Source organism: Rhagoletis pomonella, unplaced genomic scaffold (genome assembly GCF_013731165.1).
Source record: "Rhagoletis pomonella isolate Grant_MI unplaced genomic scaffold, Rhpom_1.0 Rhpom_scaffold_03585, whole genome shotgun sequence".
Taxonomy (NCBI): domain Eukaryota; kingdom Metazoa; phylum Arthropoda; class Insecta; order Diptera; family Tephritidae; genus Rhagoletis; species Rhagoletis pomonella.
In genome coordinates, this window is record NW_023462137.1 from 1 (window position 1) to 20,923 (window position 20,923).

The following is a 20,923-nucleotide window of genomic DNA, read 5'->3' on the forward strand; positions in this document are numbered from 1 at the left end:
AAAAAAACAAGAAGCAGAAAACAGGATTTAATGCTAACTTAAATGTGTGAAAGTTGCAGGTTTTAAATATTATTTTGTAAGGATAACAACAAAAGAAACACTCCTCGGAGGAAGTATAAGGCTCTAAGAGCTCCAAACGTGTGAGAAAAAATTAATTAAAAACTTAATTTACAAAAAAAAAAACTGTAACAGATTTTCTACGAATATTAAACAAAAGCAGTGCGAGGATATTAAGAAAAGTTTAGCTTCCGTTTACTGAAAAAAAAAGAAAAAACTTACCTCAAATTAAATCTAAAAAGTGCTTTTAAAAAGTTCGGTAAAATCTGTTAAAAAAAACACCGCCATGAGATCCTTGCGTTTATCCTCGCTGGCCGCGCTCGCCTCCGCCGCCTGCCTCATCGGCCTACTGCAGCTTTGCACGATCGTCGGAGCCGATTATCCTGGCGTCATCGAGCTAGTCGGCTACAGCAATCGGCGCGCACGCACGCATTACATGCCACCAGCTGGCGATAATCCCACACTCGCTCCACCGCCAGCCAAAATTCAAGCCGACATCGAAACGGTCAAAGCGAATATCGAGAAGTACAACAAATTACTAACTTTGGATACGAAAAATTTACCCGAATCACAAAAGGATATGCTGGAGCGTATAGTTGAACGTGTGGCGCGTCTCAAAGAGTCGCTAGACATCGATGATAGCGAGCGCCTGGCAGCGTCAGCTAAGCCCATCGCGAGCGACGCCACACCACCGGCAGCTCCTGACGCCGAAGGCAGTGAAACACTGGCTGCTAAAACGACTGGCATTACCACAGAGGCCTCTACCCACGCCGAGGCCGAAACCGATCCAACGCTGGTCTTGGACGAGACTACACTGCTGCACTTGCAAACCTCCATGGATGAGCTGGCCGTCGCACAGGCGGCAGTAACGGCACAAACTTCGATTGCACGCGACTTGCCCATGCCCACCACCACAGAATATAACTTCAATATAGCGCCTGGCAGCGACGACGACAATGCCGGCGGCGGTGGCAGCAGCAGCGGTGTTGAACCAACAGACAGTGGCACAGATAGCAGCGAAAATGAGGACACCACCGAGAGTTTGCTGACAGCAGGTGGCACAGCCGCCGCTGATTATCCCACCACTACTGTGGAGCCATTCACCGATGCCACTGATGCTGATGATCAGTTTGTGGCAGCACGTTCCAACAACAATATTGCAGCTGCCTCAATAAGAGCCGAATCGGAGGAGTCGACGAGCAGCAATGGAGGTGGCAACAGCGGCAGTGGCATTACCACAATTGGCAGCCAGCGTACACTCACCACTAGCGGCAAATTGACGAAGACGCGTGCCACTAAACGACCCGGCACTGGAGGTATTACCAAAACGGGCATACCAAAGCGAGGCCAGAAACCAGGCGGCACAACTGCTGGCGTACATCGCAATAAGCAGAAGTTGGCCACCACTACTACACAACCATTGCAGGCTTACCAACGTCCACAGCAACAATATCAGCAGCCGCAAAAGCAGCCACAATTGCAATACCAGAAGCCGCCACAAGCATCGCCGCAATTGCCGCTGTCGGCCACTTCGCCCTTGTATCAGGCGTCGCATAAAGTTTCCGTGCCGTCATCGCCTGCAACATTTGCCACAGATAAGACTTCTGCTGCTGCTGCTGCCGCCGCCGCCTCCGCTGCGTCCACAGCAGCCGTAACATCAGCGTCCGGGGGCTACTCTTCTACACCCATCACCACAACATTGGCCAATAACTATGGCAATGTGAACAACGATATGGACTACGAGCCGCAAGTCAATACGTCGGCGTTAATTGATAGCCTGAATAATGCACGCGAAGAATTCTATTTGCAGAAACAAGGCGTCAGCAATAAGGATAAGGTAAGTACAGAAATGGACGAGGGGGGTAGCGTGATGGGTGAGCGTACTAAATACTACTTGCGACAGCGCGTAGTAACTTTTCCTATGCGTGAGTTATTGAATAGTTGAGAAGTGTATTTATGTGTAAGAAATGGTGTCAAGCGTTCGGAGAAGCGGCCATTGGCTGAGATGTCTGGCATGGATAGGCGCTGGCGAAATAAATTTTAAGACACATTTACACACCTTCAACATAAAATACCTAAGTTAGACTTCTACATACATACAGACAAGCATGTTTTGGAAAAATTTAGAAATTTTTCTGTTTTAATTAAACTAGTTCATAAAAAGGAAGAGGTTATCAATTCGTGGTAATATATAGTATATTTTTTTATCTGTGTTACCGCATAACTTTGGACCACTTTAACCGATTTCTATAATTCTTTTTTTTAAGGAAAAGTGGTACCTCAGGTTAGATCCGATCATTGGATTACGAAGCAATTAACGGTACTCTTAAAATTTTATATGAGAATTGAAGTCGGTTTTGGTTTTTGCTTAAAAATTAATTGTCAAAAAATTCTTCACGCACGCTACAAAAGAAAGCTGAAATTTTTTAAATAGAAAATGTGCAAAGAAAATTAATGCATTTTTTCGTATTCCAAAAGTTTAACAAGGTGTCCATTTTTTGTCCTATGCACACAGATAGAAATGGATTTCTGTTTAAATTAAAATACGAATAATTGTTAAATTTTTACGAATGGCTGAAGTGCGATGGAATACCCCGTGCGGCAGTAAAATTTACAACCACAAAATCAATATATTCGCAAAACTAGGATTCAAAAATACTTCAACCTCGTTGTAAGTTTTCCTGCTGGTGTCAGGATTTTTCTAAAAGAACTTTGAAATATCAAAGATATGATTACATAATTAAAAAAATTAAAAACATCGGTATCAACTAAAACAGAAAATTCACTAGAATTAAAAAAGATTACAGTTTTTGGTCCAAAAGGACGAGTAGGTATTTAAGATTTCATCCTTGAATATCCTTAAAAAATTCATAATTTATTTTTTTTTTAAATTATCAGTCCAATTCTCCCAGGGAGTTTGTTTCTCCCGAGAAAGAAATCCTCCAAAAATTAACTCTCAGGATTAGCATTTTCCCCGAAAATTTGAGAGGAGAAAACTCGAACTTCTCAATAGCTGTTTGACACTTTTTTGAGAACCCAACTCCGCCATTTAATATAAAAAATCCTTAGGAAATTTTTATTCATGATAAGAGGAAAGGGAAAAGAGAGAAAACTCCCAGGGAGTTTATGTTCACAATCGGCCAGTATATGTTAAGGGCTAATATATACATTACTAAAGTTTAAAATTATAGGTACCAAATAAAAGAGAAAATTCTGTAGCATTAAAAAGGAGTAAAGTTTTTGCGCATAAGGACTAATGAATATGTATTTAAAAAGTCCTTTTAAAATTTTATCCTCGAAAGTCCTTGACAATTTTTATATTTATATTTGCAAATATTATATGCCAACGACAAATTTAATTGAATTTCGTTCATCTAGCTTTATTCGTTTAAAAAAAGAAAATAAATAAATAATTCAAAGATCATTTCCAATACCTATTTGTTCTTGTGAGCCAAAAATGGTAGGTTTGCACACTGTTTGTAAGTCAAATATTAGTAGCATTGTGCTGCTATGATAGCACGGCCGAGTAATCATAGTCAACTTATGTACAGTAGTCGAAAAAATTGCAGCCGCACCAAATTGTGACAAGTTTTAAAATATTTTTTTTTTGTTGTTATTAAATTTGGTTAGTTTCTTATAGTTCATTCTTTAACAACATCCGTATAAATACAAGTTTAAAGGCAGTGTCACACGATTGGGTATTTGCCGAAATTTGGTGCAAATCGTTACCCAATTGTGTGAAAACTCAAATATTTTTCTTTATACCAATCACGAAAAATAATTTGTTGAAATTTTTCAATAAAAGATTGACTACAAAAAAAATGTTCGCAATTTTTTTATTTTGTACCAATAGCGCAATATAAAAATGCACAAATCTGTACAAATGTACCCATCGAGTGACACTGCCTTAAAAGTTTATGCAGTTAAAAAAACAAAATGCAACAAATTTTCGTAAAAATTTCGAGTTTTTAATTAGATTCTGAGTATGCTTTGTAGCCCATTGAATTCTAGTAGAATAAAGTACAAATTTCAAATGGCTAAAAATTACGGCCGATTTTTTAGAATTTTAAAAAAGGCTCGAAATTTGTACGAAAGTTTGTTGAATTTTTTCAATATTGCACAAAGCTGGTAACTTGTAACACGCAAATCCGTCATCAAAAAAATATATATTATATACAAGCCTTGTTACTGCACACTGTAAAAGTTTATAAAAATCCTTATTAAAAAGTTCAAATTTTTATGAAAATTTGTTGAATTCTTCTAGATTCTGGTTTTGGTTAAAGAATGAACCATATTTTTATAAGGAAATAACAATAAATGTAGCTTGGAAAACATTGTACATATTAAAAACAAAACACCATTTATCCAGTTTTGACCGCCAGTGTAGGTCAAAGGTAGAAGAACCGCCTCTCTTCGGGCTAGCTAAAGGCAATGTGATATTGAAACTTAAAGCGAATAAATGTGCATGTCCATTAGTCTGATTGATATAATTTCTTTAAGCAATGTATGTTGGTTTCGTGTTAGAGGTTGGGTCGCAAGCTTTGCGCATAATCCATTCTTTGAATGCTCGAACGGCATATAAAATGACTTTTTCAGGTCGGACGGTTTTTCATCGTTTTTTTTGTAATCTAGGAACCAGAATCTTTAAATAGTAAAAAGGGCGAAAAGTAAAACTAGTCCACGGCGATGATTTCCCTCAAAGGATTGCGATTTGAAATCGGTAGCTTTCGCTGAAATAGAATGTCTCGTATGTACTGTATGTGAGTACGTAAGTGTCGCTTAAATTATGAGATCAACAGTGCAACAGTGAGTGCATATAAACAGTAAATGGCAAACCTTCGCAACAAAAGCACAAGTAATAACAGTAAGAACAGCGGACAGCGGACAACGATTGTTTGAACAGCAATACAACAAAAATATCAGTAGCAGCAGTAGCAACAACCACAAGCGCAAGAACAACAAAAATCCGATAGTCGTGTATAAATAGCATGCAAGCCATTGTTTTGGTGAATGCCACTTGTTGCATCGAACTAAACCGTTTTACAAGTGGCAGCAGCAGCACCACCAGCAACAGGAATACATAGATACAGATACAGAAACAGAAACAGAAACAGCAGTAGCAGCAACAACCATTTGCTGCGCCACAGCTATCGCTACAACTGCATTTTTCTATTATTGCTGTATTTTCATGATTGTTTTTATTGCAATTGGTATGAAATGATTGTGATTGCTGCACTGAACCCGATGGCCTTTCAAATGTTGGCTAAACATAAAATGGAGGCAAGGAGCCAAAGGCGTAGCAGAGCAAATGTTATGAAGAGATACCTACATATGTATAAACATAAATTTATGTATGTATACATATGTACAGTGACTCAAACAAATGACCACGTGTTGTTTTTTTTTAAATATTCGAAATATTTTTCAAGCTAATGTTTTTTTTTATTTTTAAATAAAAATACCGTCTAAGCTTTCACTAAAAAACCGTGTGAATGATAGTTTCATAATTTATACAAAATTAAGGAAAAGTCAACATATTTTCATCAAAATTTAAACTTTTTATTCTAAATTAAAAAAAAAATTAAAAATGGGTATGCAGTTTTATAGCCCATACAATTTTAGTCTAATGAAGTGCAAGTTTCAAACTGCTAAAAAATCGGGTTGATTTTTGAGAATTTTTTTGGAGATTACGTTTTCGGGTTTTTTAATATAACAAGCGCAATTCACAAAAACTTGCGTTGAAATTTTGAAACTCTGTTGTTGATGGTCTCCCGCGTTTTATTTCCTAAGAAGTTCATACTTATAAAAATCCGTCACCAAAAACAAAAAAAAAATCTCAAACATCAACGCGGTTTTTTAGCCGTTTGAAACTTGCACTTCATTAGACTAAAATTGTATGGGCTATAAAACTGCATACCTAAAAATTTTCTTAAAATTCAGAATAAAATTTTGATGAAAATTTGTTGAATTTTCCTAAATTTTGTATAAAGTTTTGGTTAAAGCTTGGACGATATTTTTATATAAAAATAACAAAAAAATTTAGCTCGAAAAACATTACGAATATTTGAACATAACGAACATAACGTGGTCATTTGTTTGAGTCACTGTACATGTTTATAGATGAACATAGGTACGTGTACTTTTGAATATACGACTATAGATATCTACGTTTAATGCTGGTGCTTTCCAAGTAAATCGATTGTCATAAAATACTCTGTACATACTGCAACAAGAACAGCAACAATTATAGCAAGAGATATACATAAACGTAGTAATAAAAGCACAGTTTACGCTGGTAAAGTAACGGCTATTGCTATAGCACATCAATAAACAACAGTAATGCAAGCGTTGAGGACAAAGTACTTGTTGCTAACTAACACAGTAGGTATGTACACTAGGGTGCAACACTCTCTATAAAAAAATCTCGTTGCTGTTTTTTCCCCATCGTAAATTTAAAAATTATTATATTTTAAGACTTCTGACAAAATATTTAGAAAAGTATTAATATTTACGTGAGGTGGACCTTCTAAAAATACCTCCAAAAATCGTTTTATTATAAATATGTAAAATAAGTTTAAAAAAAAATATATATAAAAATTCTAGGGTCCATAACGGTTATGATCTTTCTATATTTATGAAATTTAAATCGCTCATAAAAAAAACTTTTTGCAGTATAGCGGCTACAAATTATTAAAATATAAAATCAAAATAAAAAATAAAAAATAAAGATTAAACTTTACCGAAAAAAATAAGAATAAAAAATACGATTTTGCAATGATCTAAAAGTAATAATCTTCGTATTTTCGTAACAGAGTTTAAAGGTTCAAACATTTTTTCAACGGAATAAAAATAACGAGATTTTTGGAGATATTTTTAAATCGGTCTAGCTCACGTACATCTTAAAATTTTTATGAAATATTTGGTTGAAAGACCGCAACTCACTTTTGGTGATACACCCTAATGTACATAAATTGTGTGTACAGCTAACTACTTTCATACATCAGATGAAAATGAATTAAGATAACAGTTTTTACACATTGTATGCGTATTTTGCCAGCATTCCTCAGGAAAAAGTGGCTCTTGCCCAAGCGAATCATAAGATATGGTAATTTTTATGGCTGCTATGTAAATCTAGTCACCTATGTATTATGCGTAAATTACATAACTCTAAAAATTCAGCATTTCAACAAAAAGAAATAAAATGAAAAATAAGTTTGAAAAACTCTTTTAAGCAAATACTGTTTGATGATGGAAAAATATAAACTTAAAATATTTGAATCAAAGTTTAATAAAATAAGATAATAGCAAAAAAAAATATTTTAAAACAAGTTTTTTAAATATTAACTAAATCTGACTATACATACGGGCTTTGCAACCGACTAAATTTTTTTGTGGAGTTATTATGTAGGTAATATATGTATTTGCGCAACTTAGCAGATTAATTTATCTTTTATCTGAATGAAATATTTGAGCTGTTGACATTTTTAATGAGTCACCTACAATTAAAGTGATTATCGGATTCAAGGTACCATGAAAAAGGTAGATATTTCTTTCCCCTTTTAATTTTGGCTACCTCTTAATCACATTTGGGTTAATTTTAATAGCATACTGTTATATTTCAGTCAGAAAAAAATAAGTTTGGAAAAATGGCAATTTTCATATAAAATGAATTTAAAATAATTTGTTGTGAATACTACAGCTATCTTTAATGTAATGTTTAACTGAATATCATTAAAATTGAACTTGGTTTTTAAAACAGCTGGCAACTTCAGTCAAAAATATTTTCGAATAAGGCTTCTTAATCCACTTTCGCTTGGCACCCTAATGGCAATATTTTTATTTCAATCATTAACTAAATTCAATTAGAATTTCTGAACATGTAGTTATTCTCATCTGAAATATGTTTGAAAACAGATTTACTAAACCTTTTTCGCTTCGCACCCATATTTTTATATTTTTAATCAAAATTGCTAACTAAATTTGAATACGATTTTTTTAACAGGTGGGAACCCACGTTATTTTCTAAAATTTTACTTAACAATTCAACTGAATTTGACATTTTAAGCAGGTGGAAACAATTTTTAACAATAATTTCAAATTTAAATTACTCATCTTAAACGTTTTTTCGTTTGTCATCTGTATTTTAACATTTCACAATATATTAGTCGAATTAATTTAATTTTTAAGTACGCGAAAGTCTTCAAAAATATATTTGAAATAAAATTTCCTTAACTCTCTTTCCCTTAAAACCCCATTTTGTAATATTTCAGCAAATTTTTTAACTGAATTGCATTTGACTCTTAAAACTTGTGGCAACTGCCTTCAAAAATACATTTAAAATAAAACTTTGTTAAGACTCTTTTGTTTGACTACTATATTGGCAACTGTTTTTCATTTAATGTATTGCATCCTTCAATTGAATTTAAGTTTTTAAACAGGTGGCAGCACTCTCTTTACAAATATCTTCAAAACGAAGGAATTTATTTTTTTTTTATGTGGCAACTCTCCTTGATAATAAATATTAAAAAAAGTAAGTGCGCCTGGGCCACACTGGAGGAGTGAAACTTACGTTACATATCTAGCTAACATGTTTGTTTTTATCATTTCATATTCATCTACATATCGTCGTTTAAAGTACACAACCGCGAATCGTCATTCTGTAAAACCGCGTAACTGACATTTGCTACCAAAAATTGGATTTGCTCACACAAGCTCTTGGCACAATCCTTATCCATTCGTCCCGAAATATATAGCCAGAAATGCGATTGCTTTATAAAAAAAAAAATACTATAATAGTGTTTTTACTCTCTAGAAAATATTTTATGCAACCTCACGTACGCGGTTTTGCATTATCTTGATACGCGGTTTTGTACTTTAAATGACGATATTCTCTTAGGTGATGTGAGGTGCGATGACGTGATAAGATGCCATGTGATATAATGTGAAGTGACGTGATAGGATGTCATGTCATGCCAAATGATGTCATATCATGTGCTGTTCTGTTATATATTCGTCATGTGCAGGGAACGGATTTTTAGGACCTAAAAACCTATAAAAAAAGCAAAATAAAATAACGAAATAGGCTGGAAAAGGCAAAATAAAATAGTGAAAAAAGCAGGAAAAGGCACTAGGTGTGGCAAAAAAGGCAAAACAAAATAGCGAAAAAGGCAGAAAAAGGCACTAAAAAAAGACAGAAAATACGAAGAACAATCAAAAAATACATTTATTTTAAAAATGTTTATACTACAAGTAAAAAGAGAAAATCTATGAACTAGTTTCATTATATGAAAAATTGGTACTTAGAATCTTTGACTATTTCATCCTTTCTAGTTTTTAACTCATAAAACTTTAATCTGTATAGTTGTAGTAACATTGAAGCACAAGGTGCATTTTGAAGTTTTCTGGCAGCATTTTCATTCGATTTTCGCGAAGAAAAGCCTTGAATGTACTAAATGTGTGCTCGACGTAAGTTGATAAAAGCGGCGCCCAATTTAAATATGGAACGTTTGAAACGTTCATATTATCAGGAATAAGGGCGTTTTCCTCGCCCTTTACAATTTTATCCACACCCCTTATTGTCTCCAAGCCTTCGCTAGCTGAGAAAACGGCTTTGAATTTTTCCAACACCAATTTGGCAAGAGGTCCCTGCGCCTCTATAAGCCGCATGGGCAATGTGTATATTTTTTAATCTTAAAAAAAATTTTAAATGCTATGATCACTTTTTTAAAGGTAGAAAACGCAAAAAAAGGCAAATATCTTAAAAAAGGCAAAAAAAGGTAAGTATCTTAAAAAAGGCAAAAAAAGGCAACATCAAATGTGTATATATGGAATCAGGGAAAGCTAAATCGTGGACATTCTTAATCGAATATAGCCTATCTCTTCAGCAGAAAAAAAGGCAATTTCCATAAAATCCGTTCCCTGGTCATGTGTATCGATAACAAAATCTTACTATCGATCAAAATATCCATAAAAACAGATAAAGTTATCGATAACAAATTCGAAAATAAAATGTAGATACCAAAATCAATAACCAAATCGATCAAAATTTTTAAATCAAAATCGATAAAAATATCGATAAAAAAAATCTATAAGAAAATAAATAAAAATATCGGTAGCAAAATCTATTAAAATTACCAAATCGAAAAAAGCATCGATACCCAAGTCGATCAAAAATATCGATAATAAAATCGATAAAAAATATCGATAACAAAATGGATAACAAAAGCGATAACAATATCGCCAAAAATGTCGTTAACAAAATCGATAAAAATACCGATAACAAAATCGATAACAAATTCGATAACAAATTCGATAAAAATATCGATAGCAAAATCTATTAAAATATCGATGGAAAAATCGATAAAAAATCGATAAAAATATCAATAACAATCGATAAAAATATCGATAACAAAATCGATAAAAATATTGATAAAAAAATCGGTAGAGATATCGATAACAAAATCGATAAAAATATTGATAAAAAATCGGTGGAGATATCAATAAGAAAATCGATAATAATATCGAGAACAAAATCGATAAAAATATCGATTATTATATCGATAAGTTCCAGAATCCCGAAAATCTCTAAAATTCCGAAATGCATAGTATTGAGTCTCCGTGTTTCTATCTATATCCGTTTCTCTATAATTACCTTTATTTTAATCTTTCTTCCTCTATCTTCATCTTTACCGTTATCGGTATCCTCAGTCTCACCTTTTTCTTTATATTTCCCTTTATCATTTCATTTATCATTTATCATTTTCTTTATCTACATTTCCCCCTTCATCTTTGAGCGTATAGAAGTGTTTAAATTTTCCTTGATCTTAATTTTTGCCTTTATCTCTACGCGTCTTTGTTTTTGTTTTTATTTTTATTTTTACCTTTGGCTTTGTCCTTTGTACTCTTAAATGTTAATGAAATAGTCAATTCTTGCCTGTATTCAATTGATGGAATTAGCAGCCAATGAATACTATTTGGCATCCATATCCATCCATAGTAATTTTCACAACCAACCACGCATCTGATTATGCGTTTTCAACCAAGAATGCCACATTAAGTGGGCACGACTATGTACAATGTGATCTGAGTACTTTTTTACTTTTCTTTTAGGCGCTGCGTTCAACTATAACTTGAATTTATTTTTTTCTATTTTTGTGTTTTACCATTTCATGTATGCACACATATGTACATACAAATCAAAGTGTAGTTTGCAATTTGTTACTACTGACCTATAAATTTAATTCATTCGCCATGGTCAATGCCAACGGCATTTGTGGTGCTGGTGGTGGTGGTGGTGGCGGCGGCTTAGTGTTCGCTGCCACATAAATTATATTCAGCGTATATTTTACTGCTCGCAACACTCTACAAATATCATAAAAAAAACACAAAATTGTGGTGGTGGTGGAGAGGCGTTCGGCAGCGTCTATATCTCTTTGTTTCATCTCTTGCATATTTCGTTTTTTTTTTGGTTTGCTTTGGATATCTCCTTGTCGTACACTTCAATGGATATTAGTGCCAATACGCGTCTCTATGTCTTATTGTTAGCCGTGGTCGTCGTCGTCGTCATCATTATCATCGTCATTGAAGTGCAATTGTTCGAACCATTCGATAGAAAATTCTCGGCACAATTGTAATGGAATAACATTAAGTGGCACTGAAATGCCTCCCGTCGCATCTCCTTACACACCCTCAGACAGCAAGCAGCAGCTACTATTAATAAAAATGTCAATGTATGTAATGGTGGCATGCTTTACGTTCTCCTACACTTGCTGCCATTGCAACTGCCAATGCCATTCGGAGCATTGTCTCTAACAAGTTACACTCACTCAACTGCAATTCCCAATCTTCTGTCCATTGGCTAAATCAACTTCCTTACATACACATGCATATCTGAGTAATTTTACCAATACATACATGCTACATACCTACACCAGTTCACATTCAAGTGGTACAATTTTAGTTGGTGGCAACAGTCATTTTACTTTGCCACATTTGGCCTGGCAGGCAGGCCATCGCCAATCGGCAATCGACAGTAAATAGTATTTACGTTTTATTGCCGACATAGAAATGTCTTGATTTGACTTACCTGAAAAGAGATAAAAGTAGAGATTCATAAATAAGAATAAGAATAGTAAAAATGTTATAACAATAAAAATAGGCCATTGCTAGTTGCCGGCGATTAAAGAATAAATAATTCTTAATTAAAATAACAAAAGACCTGTTTGTGTGCACTCAATGGCTAGCGGTAGTTAATTTCCTATTCATTAGAGTTTGTGGCACATACAAAATACTCGTGTTTTAAGATCGTATAAATGTTGACTTTGTTTGTATAAATAAATTACTATATAGCTACAAAGCGAGTTGATAGAAATTCTTTTATATGCAGTAGTATTAAAGCTCTTTGTTTTGTACTGGAGCATAAGTACTTTGACCTTTCTCAACTGACTTTTCATCTCAGAACCATAAAGAAATGCCATATTGGCAGGTATTACCTTGAATATACATATTCTGGCTTATACATAGTTTCGCCCGAAAAAAAATCACCCGAAAATTTGTCATCCGCCCATAGTAATACCATGGAAACCAAAAGTGAAAAGTGAAGCGGTTCGGGGAAAATGAAACTCATGATAAGGCTGATTATCTCTACATGCAATAGGGGCCACAAAAAAAAACGCTGTTTAATTGCTTTAAATACATTTTTGCACACTTTTTATAAGGACCCCACAAATTCTATAACAAACTCCACAAAAGACAGTGTTGCAAACTTTTTGGAAAATTTAAGGAAATTCTACAAACTTTCATGAAAATTTGTTTACATATTTTTGTGTACTTAATTGAATTTTATCAAAATAAAGTGCAAGTTTGAAGTACAAAAGTATTGCCACAGTGAATTTTTTGCAATTTAAGCAAAGTTTTTTATTAGTTATTTTCGATAATTTTTTTATAAAAATATAGGTCATTCTACACCAAAAAAAAATATTAATTCAATTATTGAGATTTTTTAGAAAAATTTTTGATTTTTGGCAATTTTTTTTTTTAATTAATTGTCGAACATACTTTGTATGGAAGAACCTGCGTGAAAAAAATTGCCAAAAATCAACAACAACAAAGTTTGGAGCATTCATGTTTATAAATAAAATGAACCAAGGCTTAAGAAACACGCAGTAGCATTAGCGGAAAGGGTTTTATTTGTTGCTACTGGTCTCTAAAGTGTCAAGAAATGTTCTGTTTTTTTTTTTTAATATCATGGTATGCCATAGAAATATATAAAAGTAAAAAAATGAGATTGAAAATATTAAAAAAAAAATAGCTTCCGAAGCATTGATCCATTATTTGCAAAGCCCAAATATCAACGTTAAGCGAATGCTCCAAAAGCTGGTTTCTATCGCATGGAAATACATTTTGACAACTTATAGTTTTTGTAAACAAAATTAATAATATTTAACATTTTAGAGAAAAAATAATTTGAACTATCTGTTCAATATGCCTTGGGATGAATATACATTTGAAAAATATCCAACCATTTATTTATTTAGACACAGCGAAATTATATCACCATTAATCAGTGTCCATTTTTTTTTTATTTTTTTTTTTGGAAGGCAGCAGCACAATACTCTTTTTGGTCGAGGGCAGAATAAAGCCTGTGGATTTGTTTAATTTTGCTATGTTTTTACCCTGATGCCAAATTGATATTTGGGTTCTATGATTTGAAGTAACGTTTTAAGGAGGAGAACTTTTTGTAGTTTGGAGATTGTGGGTAGTAAGCTGATTGGTCGATATCATTTTTATTTGTGGCACCTTCCATTGTGGTGGTATAAAAAACCCGTAATAAGGACAGCATTAAGGAAGTAAGTCAAAAAAGTGAGACCCTCCTTGGGTAAATGCTTCAGCAGTTGGCCGGTAATGATATCCTAGCCGGGAGCATTTTTCAGGCTTAACTATTCAATAGCTATTTTTACTGCTGCTTTAGTAAATTTTTTTATGGATGGGTCCATTTGATGAGTACAACCCAGAGTGACGTTCGCTTTATTTATTGTCTCGGGTGGGGGTTGAAAGTAATGCGATGTGGAAACCAATTTTAGATAGCTCGCAAATGTTTTACCATTTACTAAATCACCTTTAGCGCATTCGTTGTTTTCCTGTCTTAGTGCAGATTCTATTAGGGTGGGTCTCTTCAGTTTGCTAGCTGCTTTCCTGAGAGAATATTCGCTAGTTACAGATGTATAAATTTTCCTGAGGCGTCGTTGAGTTTTGGAATTGCGTTCGTTATTGAGCGTCTTTGTTACCTCTCTTGAGAGCTTTTTTAATTCTGTTTTAAATTCAGGGCATCTAGTTCTTTGCCACCTTCTCCTTGCACGTCGTTTTTTCTTTTATTTTCGCCTTTACTTTTTTACTTATGCCCTCGTATCTGTTCACGTAAGGTTGTGAATTAGAGGCGGCTTGCTGGAGACAATTGTTGATATGTTCTAAATGGATGAGATGAAAATTGCATTAAATTAGAATTCCGAATAAAGGGTTGTATGTGCACAAGCACATATGGATATGTGTAGCATGCATACTTAAAATAAACGATACAACTTACAATATTTATTGCGTTTTTCGTTTTGTAAAACGTGTTACAACCGTATATAATAATTCATGTTTGTGTCCGCAAAGTTTCCTGTATTTATGCATACTTACATACACTTGTGGCCAGCTGATTAAGTTCAGTGACATTTTGACCAGGTTTGTTTATTTATTTTTTGTTTACTTAATGTTTATAATTTTTTTCTTTTTTTTTTTTTTGTAAAAGTCTGGCACATTTTATAACCGGCACCAGATAAATCCACATTTCAAACTTCGTACAAAAATTATAAAAGTTCAACAAACTTTAAAAATTACACTCAAAAATTTTAAACTTTCTTTGCTCTGCCTCAGCTACCCCCAGCGGGTTTCAAGTTGAATGCTTTCAGCGCTGGAGCCATTCAGTGTCCATTCGAACGACCCCAATATGCACAAAGCAAACATTTTTCCTTACTTTTTTCCAATCTTTGAGAAATTCTTGATACAACATTTTTCTCCAACATTTTTCCCAAAGTTTGATTAAAAGTTGAATAAGGTTTGAATACAAATTTATATCCAAGCTTTTTTTAGTGGAGAACTCAGATTATTTTGCATACAAAAATGTGCCCTTTTGAATGAATGAAAAAATTGTGATGTTCTGTGAAAAAAATAAAAACGCAGAGAGGATCACTTTAAAGGACATTTTTTAAGTGTTTTGCGACAGGATAACTAAAAAAAATTCTTAGGACTACATGCACTGTTCTCTTTCATTTGATACCCATTAGTGATGTGCGGCTCCGAGTATTTAAAGAACCGGTTTTTCGAGACCGGTTCCAAGGAGAATCGACAACTTGGACAGACTCCGGTTCGAAAAAAAAGTTGTAACGGAAATAGCCCTATCCAAAAAGCTTAAACAAGATTTTAAAAAGTTTTTAATAAAATTCAATTCCTGTTTTAAAGTTTTGGTATAAAGTTAAGTAAAAAAAAATAAATAAATATATAACATTTATTTCTTAGTTAATATTTGTGTTATAAAAATTTGCTGAAAATTTAATACATGAAATTAAATTTAATTACGCGTTTTCCACGTTAGTATTTCATTAAATAAATATATATATATATTTTTTGTTTAATATGATTTTTTCGATTTGCTCGCTGATCTGCAATTTGAAAGCTTCAAAGATGAGGACGGGAATTGCATAACATTAAATTTAAGAAAAAAAGTTTGTAGGCCAACTGAGAACTCCATGTTACGTAAACAAACCGAATTTCAAGTCGATAACATCCAAAACAACGAAGATAATGTAAGTCGGCCAGATCTGGTATACGGCGGCTGTATGATATAGTGCCTTGAACCGAAGCCAAATCGATACCAACAAAAATAGCGAGGAATCTCGTTTCTTTTGGGATCGAATTGTGGTTGTTCCGGAACCGTTTTTCGGTTCATTTGGAATCAAGTTTCGGTTCTTCCGGAACCGTTTTTCTGTTTTTTTTTTGGAATCGAGTTTCGGTTCCGTCAGACCCGTTTTTCGGTTCTTGTAAGAACCGAGCCGGCCGGTTCTCTACAGGGATCGATTCTCCAGTTCCGGTTCCTCGGTTATGTGCATTACTAATACCCAAATTTTCATTCTTGTACAATTTTAGATTGATACGATTATCTTTTGAACCACTATTCTTGTTGAAGGTTTAAGGTCCTAAAAAAATCAGAAATTCTGTGAAAAAACTAAACTCCCAAATTTAATATATGTATGTATTTGTGCTCTAGTTTTGCGCGCATATTTAAATTTTTTAGCATGCTGTTATACGAATAGAGCTAGTCCAGATCAGGATTTCATAGATCTGCAACCAGCTATGGCACCTCCGCCTTCGGCCATCAAATATGTAAATTGGACAATATTTCGGATTTGTTGCTTGCGCTTCGATTGTATTACAAACTACAACTAATTTATACGTTTGTTGATATGCGCTCACAAAGCTTTGTTTAAATTACTCTACTACTTGTATGTTCTTCTTAATTGACTAATTTGCGTTTAACATTTTTTTTTTTTGTATCTTTTGTTTTCCTATAACAAAGATCATCATCACAATGTAAAATCTAATGGAAAGCGGTACTAATCGGCAACTAAGATAATAATCTGAAAGAGTGTCAGCTATGAGTTTATATTTAGTAGATTGCCGCAGACACAAAACCACATTGCGCTAGACTTACTTATAAATAGTTACTTTGAGATACCAATTGTGGTCAGTGGGCTCGTACATATGTATGTATTTATATACATACCTACATATTTATGTGTGTCAACGCCAAGTGTGTCACTAGCTCTGCGATTTGTAATGCCATATTATACTACAGTTAACTAGGAGTGCTTTTACATTTAGAGCGCGCTACACCGCAGGCCAAATACCACAAAGACAAAAGAATATTTAGTTACAGTACTTATTTAAAAGCCTGGGATTATCTACATATATATTTATCGTTTTATTTTTATAGTGCAAACAAAAATGTCAAAGAGGAGAGGTCTTGGTTAATGCATGGATTATTTTCCTCACAAAATTAGCATTATGCAAACAGATAGTAAGCATTAAAGGAAAAAGTGGCCTTCGCGAACGGCTATCTCTTTTTCTTTTATGAGAAGTGTGAGAAATTATTTTAACATTTGGCAACGAAGAAAATCTCCAAAAGGGAAAATGTGTGGGTGCAGCTCGTTAATGGTGAAATTGTTTTCGGAAAGAGATTTGTTGTCGCAATTCACTTTCTCTCTAATTTCGTAACTAAATATACAAATATATATACATACATACATATGAATTTAGTTTTATAGCTGCAGCAATACTGAACTAAATTAGCTGTAAAATTTGTATGGAGATAAAATTTTTTGCCTGGTTGATGATTTAATAAACTATTATTGATGGTTACGCACGCGTCCGCTGAAACCCAGACTAATAGGGAAAGAAAACTAAATTACTGACATTAGGGGCTGCAACTAAGTAATTGAAGGTTATGTGTGCTATCAAAGGAAAGGCAAGATGAAAATATATTTTTGAAAAAAATATAAAAAAATGTATTAAACAAATAAAATAAATTAAAGTGAAATTAACCTCAACAATATTAAATGAAACCTATGTATCTACATTAGGGTGGTCCAAAAAAAGTAAAGTCGGCATTATAATGCTTTCACCCCTAGGATCGTTCTATACTGAAAAATATACCCTATATTAATTTTTAATCAAAAAATATTTATAGGTCGCTCAAAGCGCTCAAAGTTTTCCATGTTTTTTATATGGGGAAAAAAATATTTTTTCGTAGAAATTATAGAACTCTTGAAAATCAATATTTTTCGATCGGAAAACTCTGGTTTTCTTCAGGAGACTTCCGATAACAATACCCATTCGCATTCAATAATGTACTATTTGTTGAGTAGGGTTGCCACCTTTTTAAAATTTAGAAGATCTTCACCGTTCGTTGGACTAAAAAATGAAGTACGAAATGAAAGGACATGACCTTCGAATGTGCAATAAGCTATAATTTTTTTTTTTTTAATGGAGCTGCCAACTATTTGAAAATTACACCTAACATATAATTACGGTGACCATAAATATGATTTCAAAATGAAGGACAATTTTTCAAAAATATGCCTACATATATTTACGTAGTATAAAAATATCAAAAGAGTATTTATGATTCTAATTTCTTAATACAGTTTAAACTTTTCACGTTTTCTTCATCGATATTAATCTTCTTTTAGATGAATATTTATAAAAATATAGTAAAATATATTATAATCACAATAACTTACACGAAAAGTGAAAATCTTTAAAAGATAATTTTATAGGCAAATTTTGAGTCGTTCAAAACGGAAACAATGCCCTTTTTTTGGTTTTGGTACTTTTCGCAGCTATTTGTTATAAATCTACGTCATGAATCGACGTAAACGACGAGTTACAAAGTGCCCTTTACAAAAATATATAATTTGTGCAGATTGCGCTCCATATCATATACATTTCTAATCCCATTTTCATTATCTTTGGCTCAAAATTTACTGTCGTGATATATCTTGTTTATCGAATGTTTAAAATAATGAAAAAAATTAATCAAATGAAACTGCGTATTTGATTGAAAATCTCACTTTTTTCGACTTTGACGATAAAATGCAAATGGTCGCCTGTAGCACTAATAATTTTCATTGAAGTCGCCACAAGTTATATATTTTGGTAAGAGGCACATCAATACCCTTCGAGCTGTAAATTAATAACGTTGATTGGGAGATTTTTTCATGAGATATTGAAGAAAAGCTACGAAAAGTACCAAAAAACACTTTTTTGAAAAAATCCATCCATTGTGCGATAATTTTAAAATAACGAATAAAATGCGGGACAAATGCAGGACACTTGGAAAACATCAGTACATTTTCAGGTTTTTCAGGTTTGAAAAACTACGCAGGACCGACCTTTGAAAAACAGTACGGTCCTGCAAAAAACAGAACGGATGGTCACCGTACATATAATACGTGAAGGAATTTTTGGTAATTCATTAGATTTGCACAGTTCATTGAATTAAAAAAATTAGGTCTCAAATCAAAGTTCCTGTCCTTCAGATATGCAAGTGCAATTAGGTTTTATTTTTTCGAACAGGGTTGCCATCAGTGCGAAAAATTGTAAGATATGGGCTGTTCGTTAGAATACGAGAACTGAGGTGTCAAATGAAACGACTTGGCCTCTGCCACCAGGAGTATTTTTATACCCGAGCGCACTTGTGGACAAGGGTATTATAACTTTTTTTATTCCAAAGCAGGGACGGAAAATAATCATTATTTTTTTTAAATTTTAACCAAAAGAATCAACAAGTTGTAATCGTCGAAAAACAATTTTAATTATACTCACGTATTTGTTTGTGTTCGTACGTTCTACTATAATTTACAATAATTTTTATTTTTCGAATTTAATCAATAAAGATTCAAAGTAATAATTAATATTTGAGTTTAATTTTTTCGCTCAAAGCAAATTATTATTACTTAATTTTTATTTTTTCGATCAAAAATAATGATTATTTGATGATTTTTATTTTTTCGCTCAAAGTTAATAATTATTATTGAGATTTATTTTTTCACTTAAGAATAACGATCATTGAAAATACTCAAAAGCTAATAAAAAGATTAAGTCCCAAAATTTTCAGGGCAAAATTTCAGAAGATTGCGTCTGTAGGGCCTTTTCAATTTTATAAATAATCATTATTTTTAAGTGGAAAAATTAAACTCAATAATAATTTTTATTTCTGAGGGGAAAAATAAAAATCATAAAATAATCATTATTTGTGATCGAAAAAATAAAAATCAAATAATAATTGTCTCCGTTGGGCGAAAAAGTAAAACTGAATAATAATTATTATTTTTAAGCGAAAAAATAAATAAAAATCATAAAATAATGATTAAATGCTGTTTTAAATTATTTTACTCATAATGATTACCGTCCCTTTTCCAAAGTTTATTGACCTCCAATAGCGCGTGACTCACCAGATTATCTCAACTTCTACAACATGAATTAAAAAAATAAAAGTAAAACTAAATAAATTTGTTTAAGTTAGTTCTACTGAAATACTCGGCATACTTTTTTGGCAAATGCCTAATGATTTTTGACGATCTTTAATTTACTGACATTAGCGTGGTACATTAGAGGAACTGATGTCTGGTGGCTAAGTACTAGAGCGAGATACTTAAGGTCAATGAACTTTCTGACACAAAAATTTTCTCCTGACACAAAGACATTGATTCTCAAGATTCGACTGTAATTGCTGAAGATATGAAGACAAAAGCAAAAAGAAGACAACTAGGTTTAACAAAAAATAAAAACTTTGAATTGCCTTCCAAAAATACTTTAGACTCAGAGTAAATGGAATCACACAACGAAAAGTCCAGGGCAAATTTCCTCAAATGAACCGAGGTTTGTAAGAGGACGAAAAAATATGAGCACTAATAAATTCAGACAACCCACTTTGAGCGAGCAACCAACCTGTTGTGCCATTCGCTAAATGGATCTTTAAAATTAACACGGGTGGGCACGCCAACCAGCAAAGAGGCAAATTAAACTTAAAAATTTTCCACTTAAACTTAATTCACTTGACTCGAGAAAAGTTCTTCTCTCCACATTTCACAATTTAATGAGTGAATTAAGTTAACAACATCATTCAACTACCAAATAACACGTAAGTCCTTTCACCGTTACACGAGAAAGACGGCCACGCAACAAAAACCTGCATGCCAGTAGGAAAAAAAATAACAAACCAATTGTGAGGACAATCAAGCCACTACCACTTACAATTGCTAGATAT

At 33.1% G+C, this 20,923-nt stretch overlaps 1 protein-coding gene across 1 annotated transcript; it reads left to right on the top strand.

Moving 5' to 3' along the window:
• The first annotated feature begins 343 nt into the window (after positions 1-343).
• Positions 344-2,002, top strand: LOC118754240 (la-related protein 1-like). Its single transcript, XM_036489104.1, has 2 exons — positions 344-993; positions 1,033-2,002. Exons 1-2 carry the CDS (start codon positions 344-346, stop codon positions 2,000-2,002), a joined length of 1,620 nt encoding a protein of 539 aa, XP_036344997.1.
• The last annotated feature ends 18,921 nt before the right edge of the window (positions 2,003-20,923 follow it).

What these genes read in the sequence shown, in the direction of transcription:
- LOC118754240 (XM_036489104.1), top strand. Translation starts at nt 344, where the DNA reads ATGAGATCCTTGCGTTTATCCTCGCTGGCCGCGCTCGCCTCCGCCGCC. An exon ending in GAATATAACTTCAATATAGC is followed by an intron (nt 994 to 1,032) that starts GCCTGGCAGCGA and finishes CGGCGGTGGCAG; the next exon opens with CAGCAGCGGTGTTGAACCAA.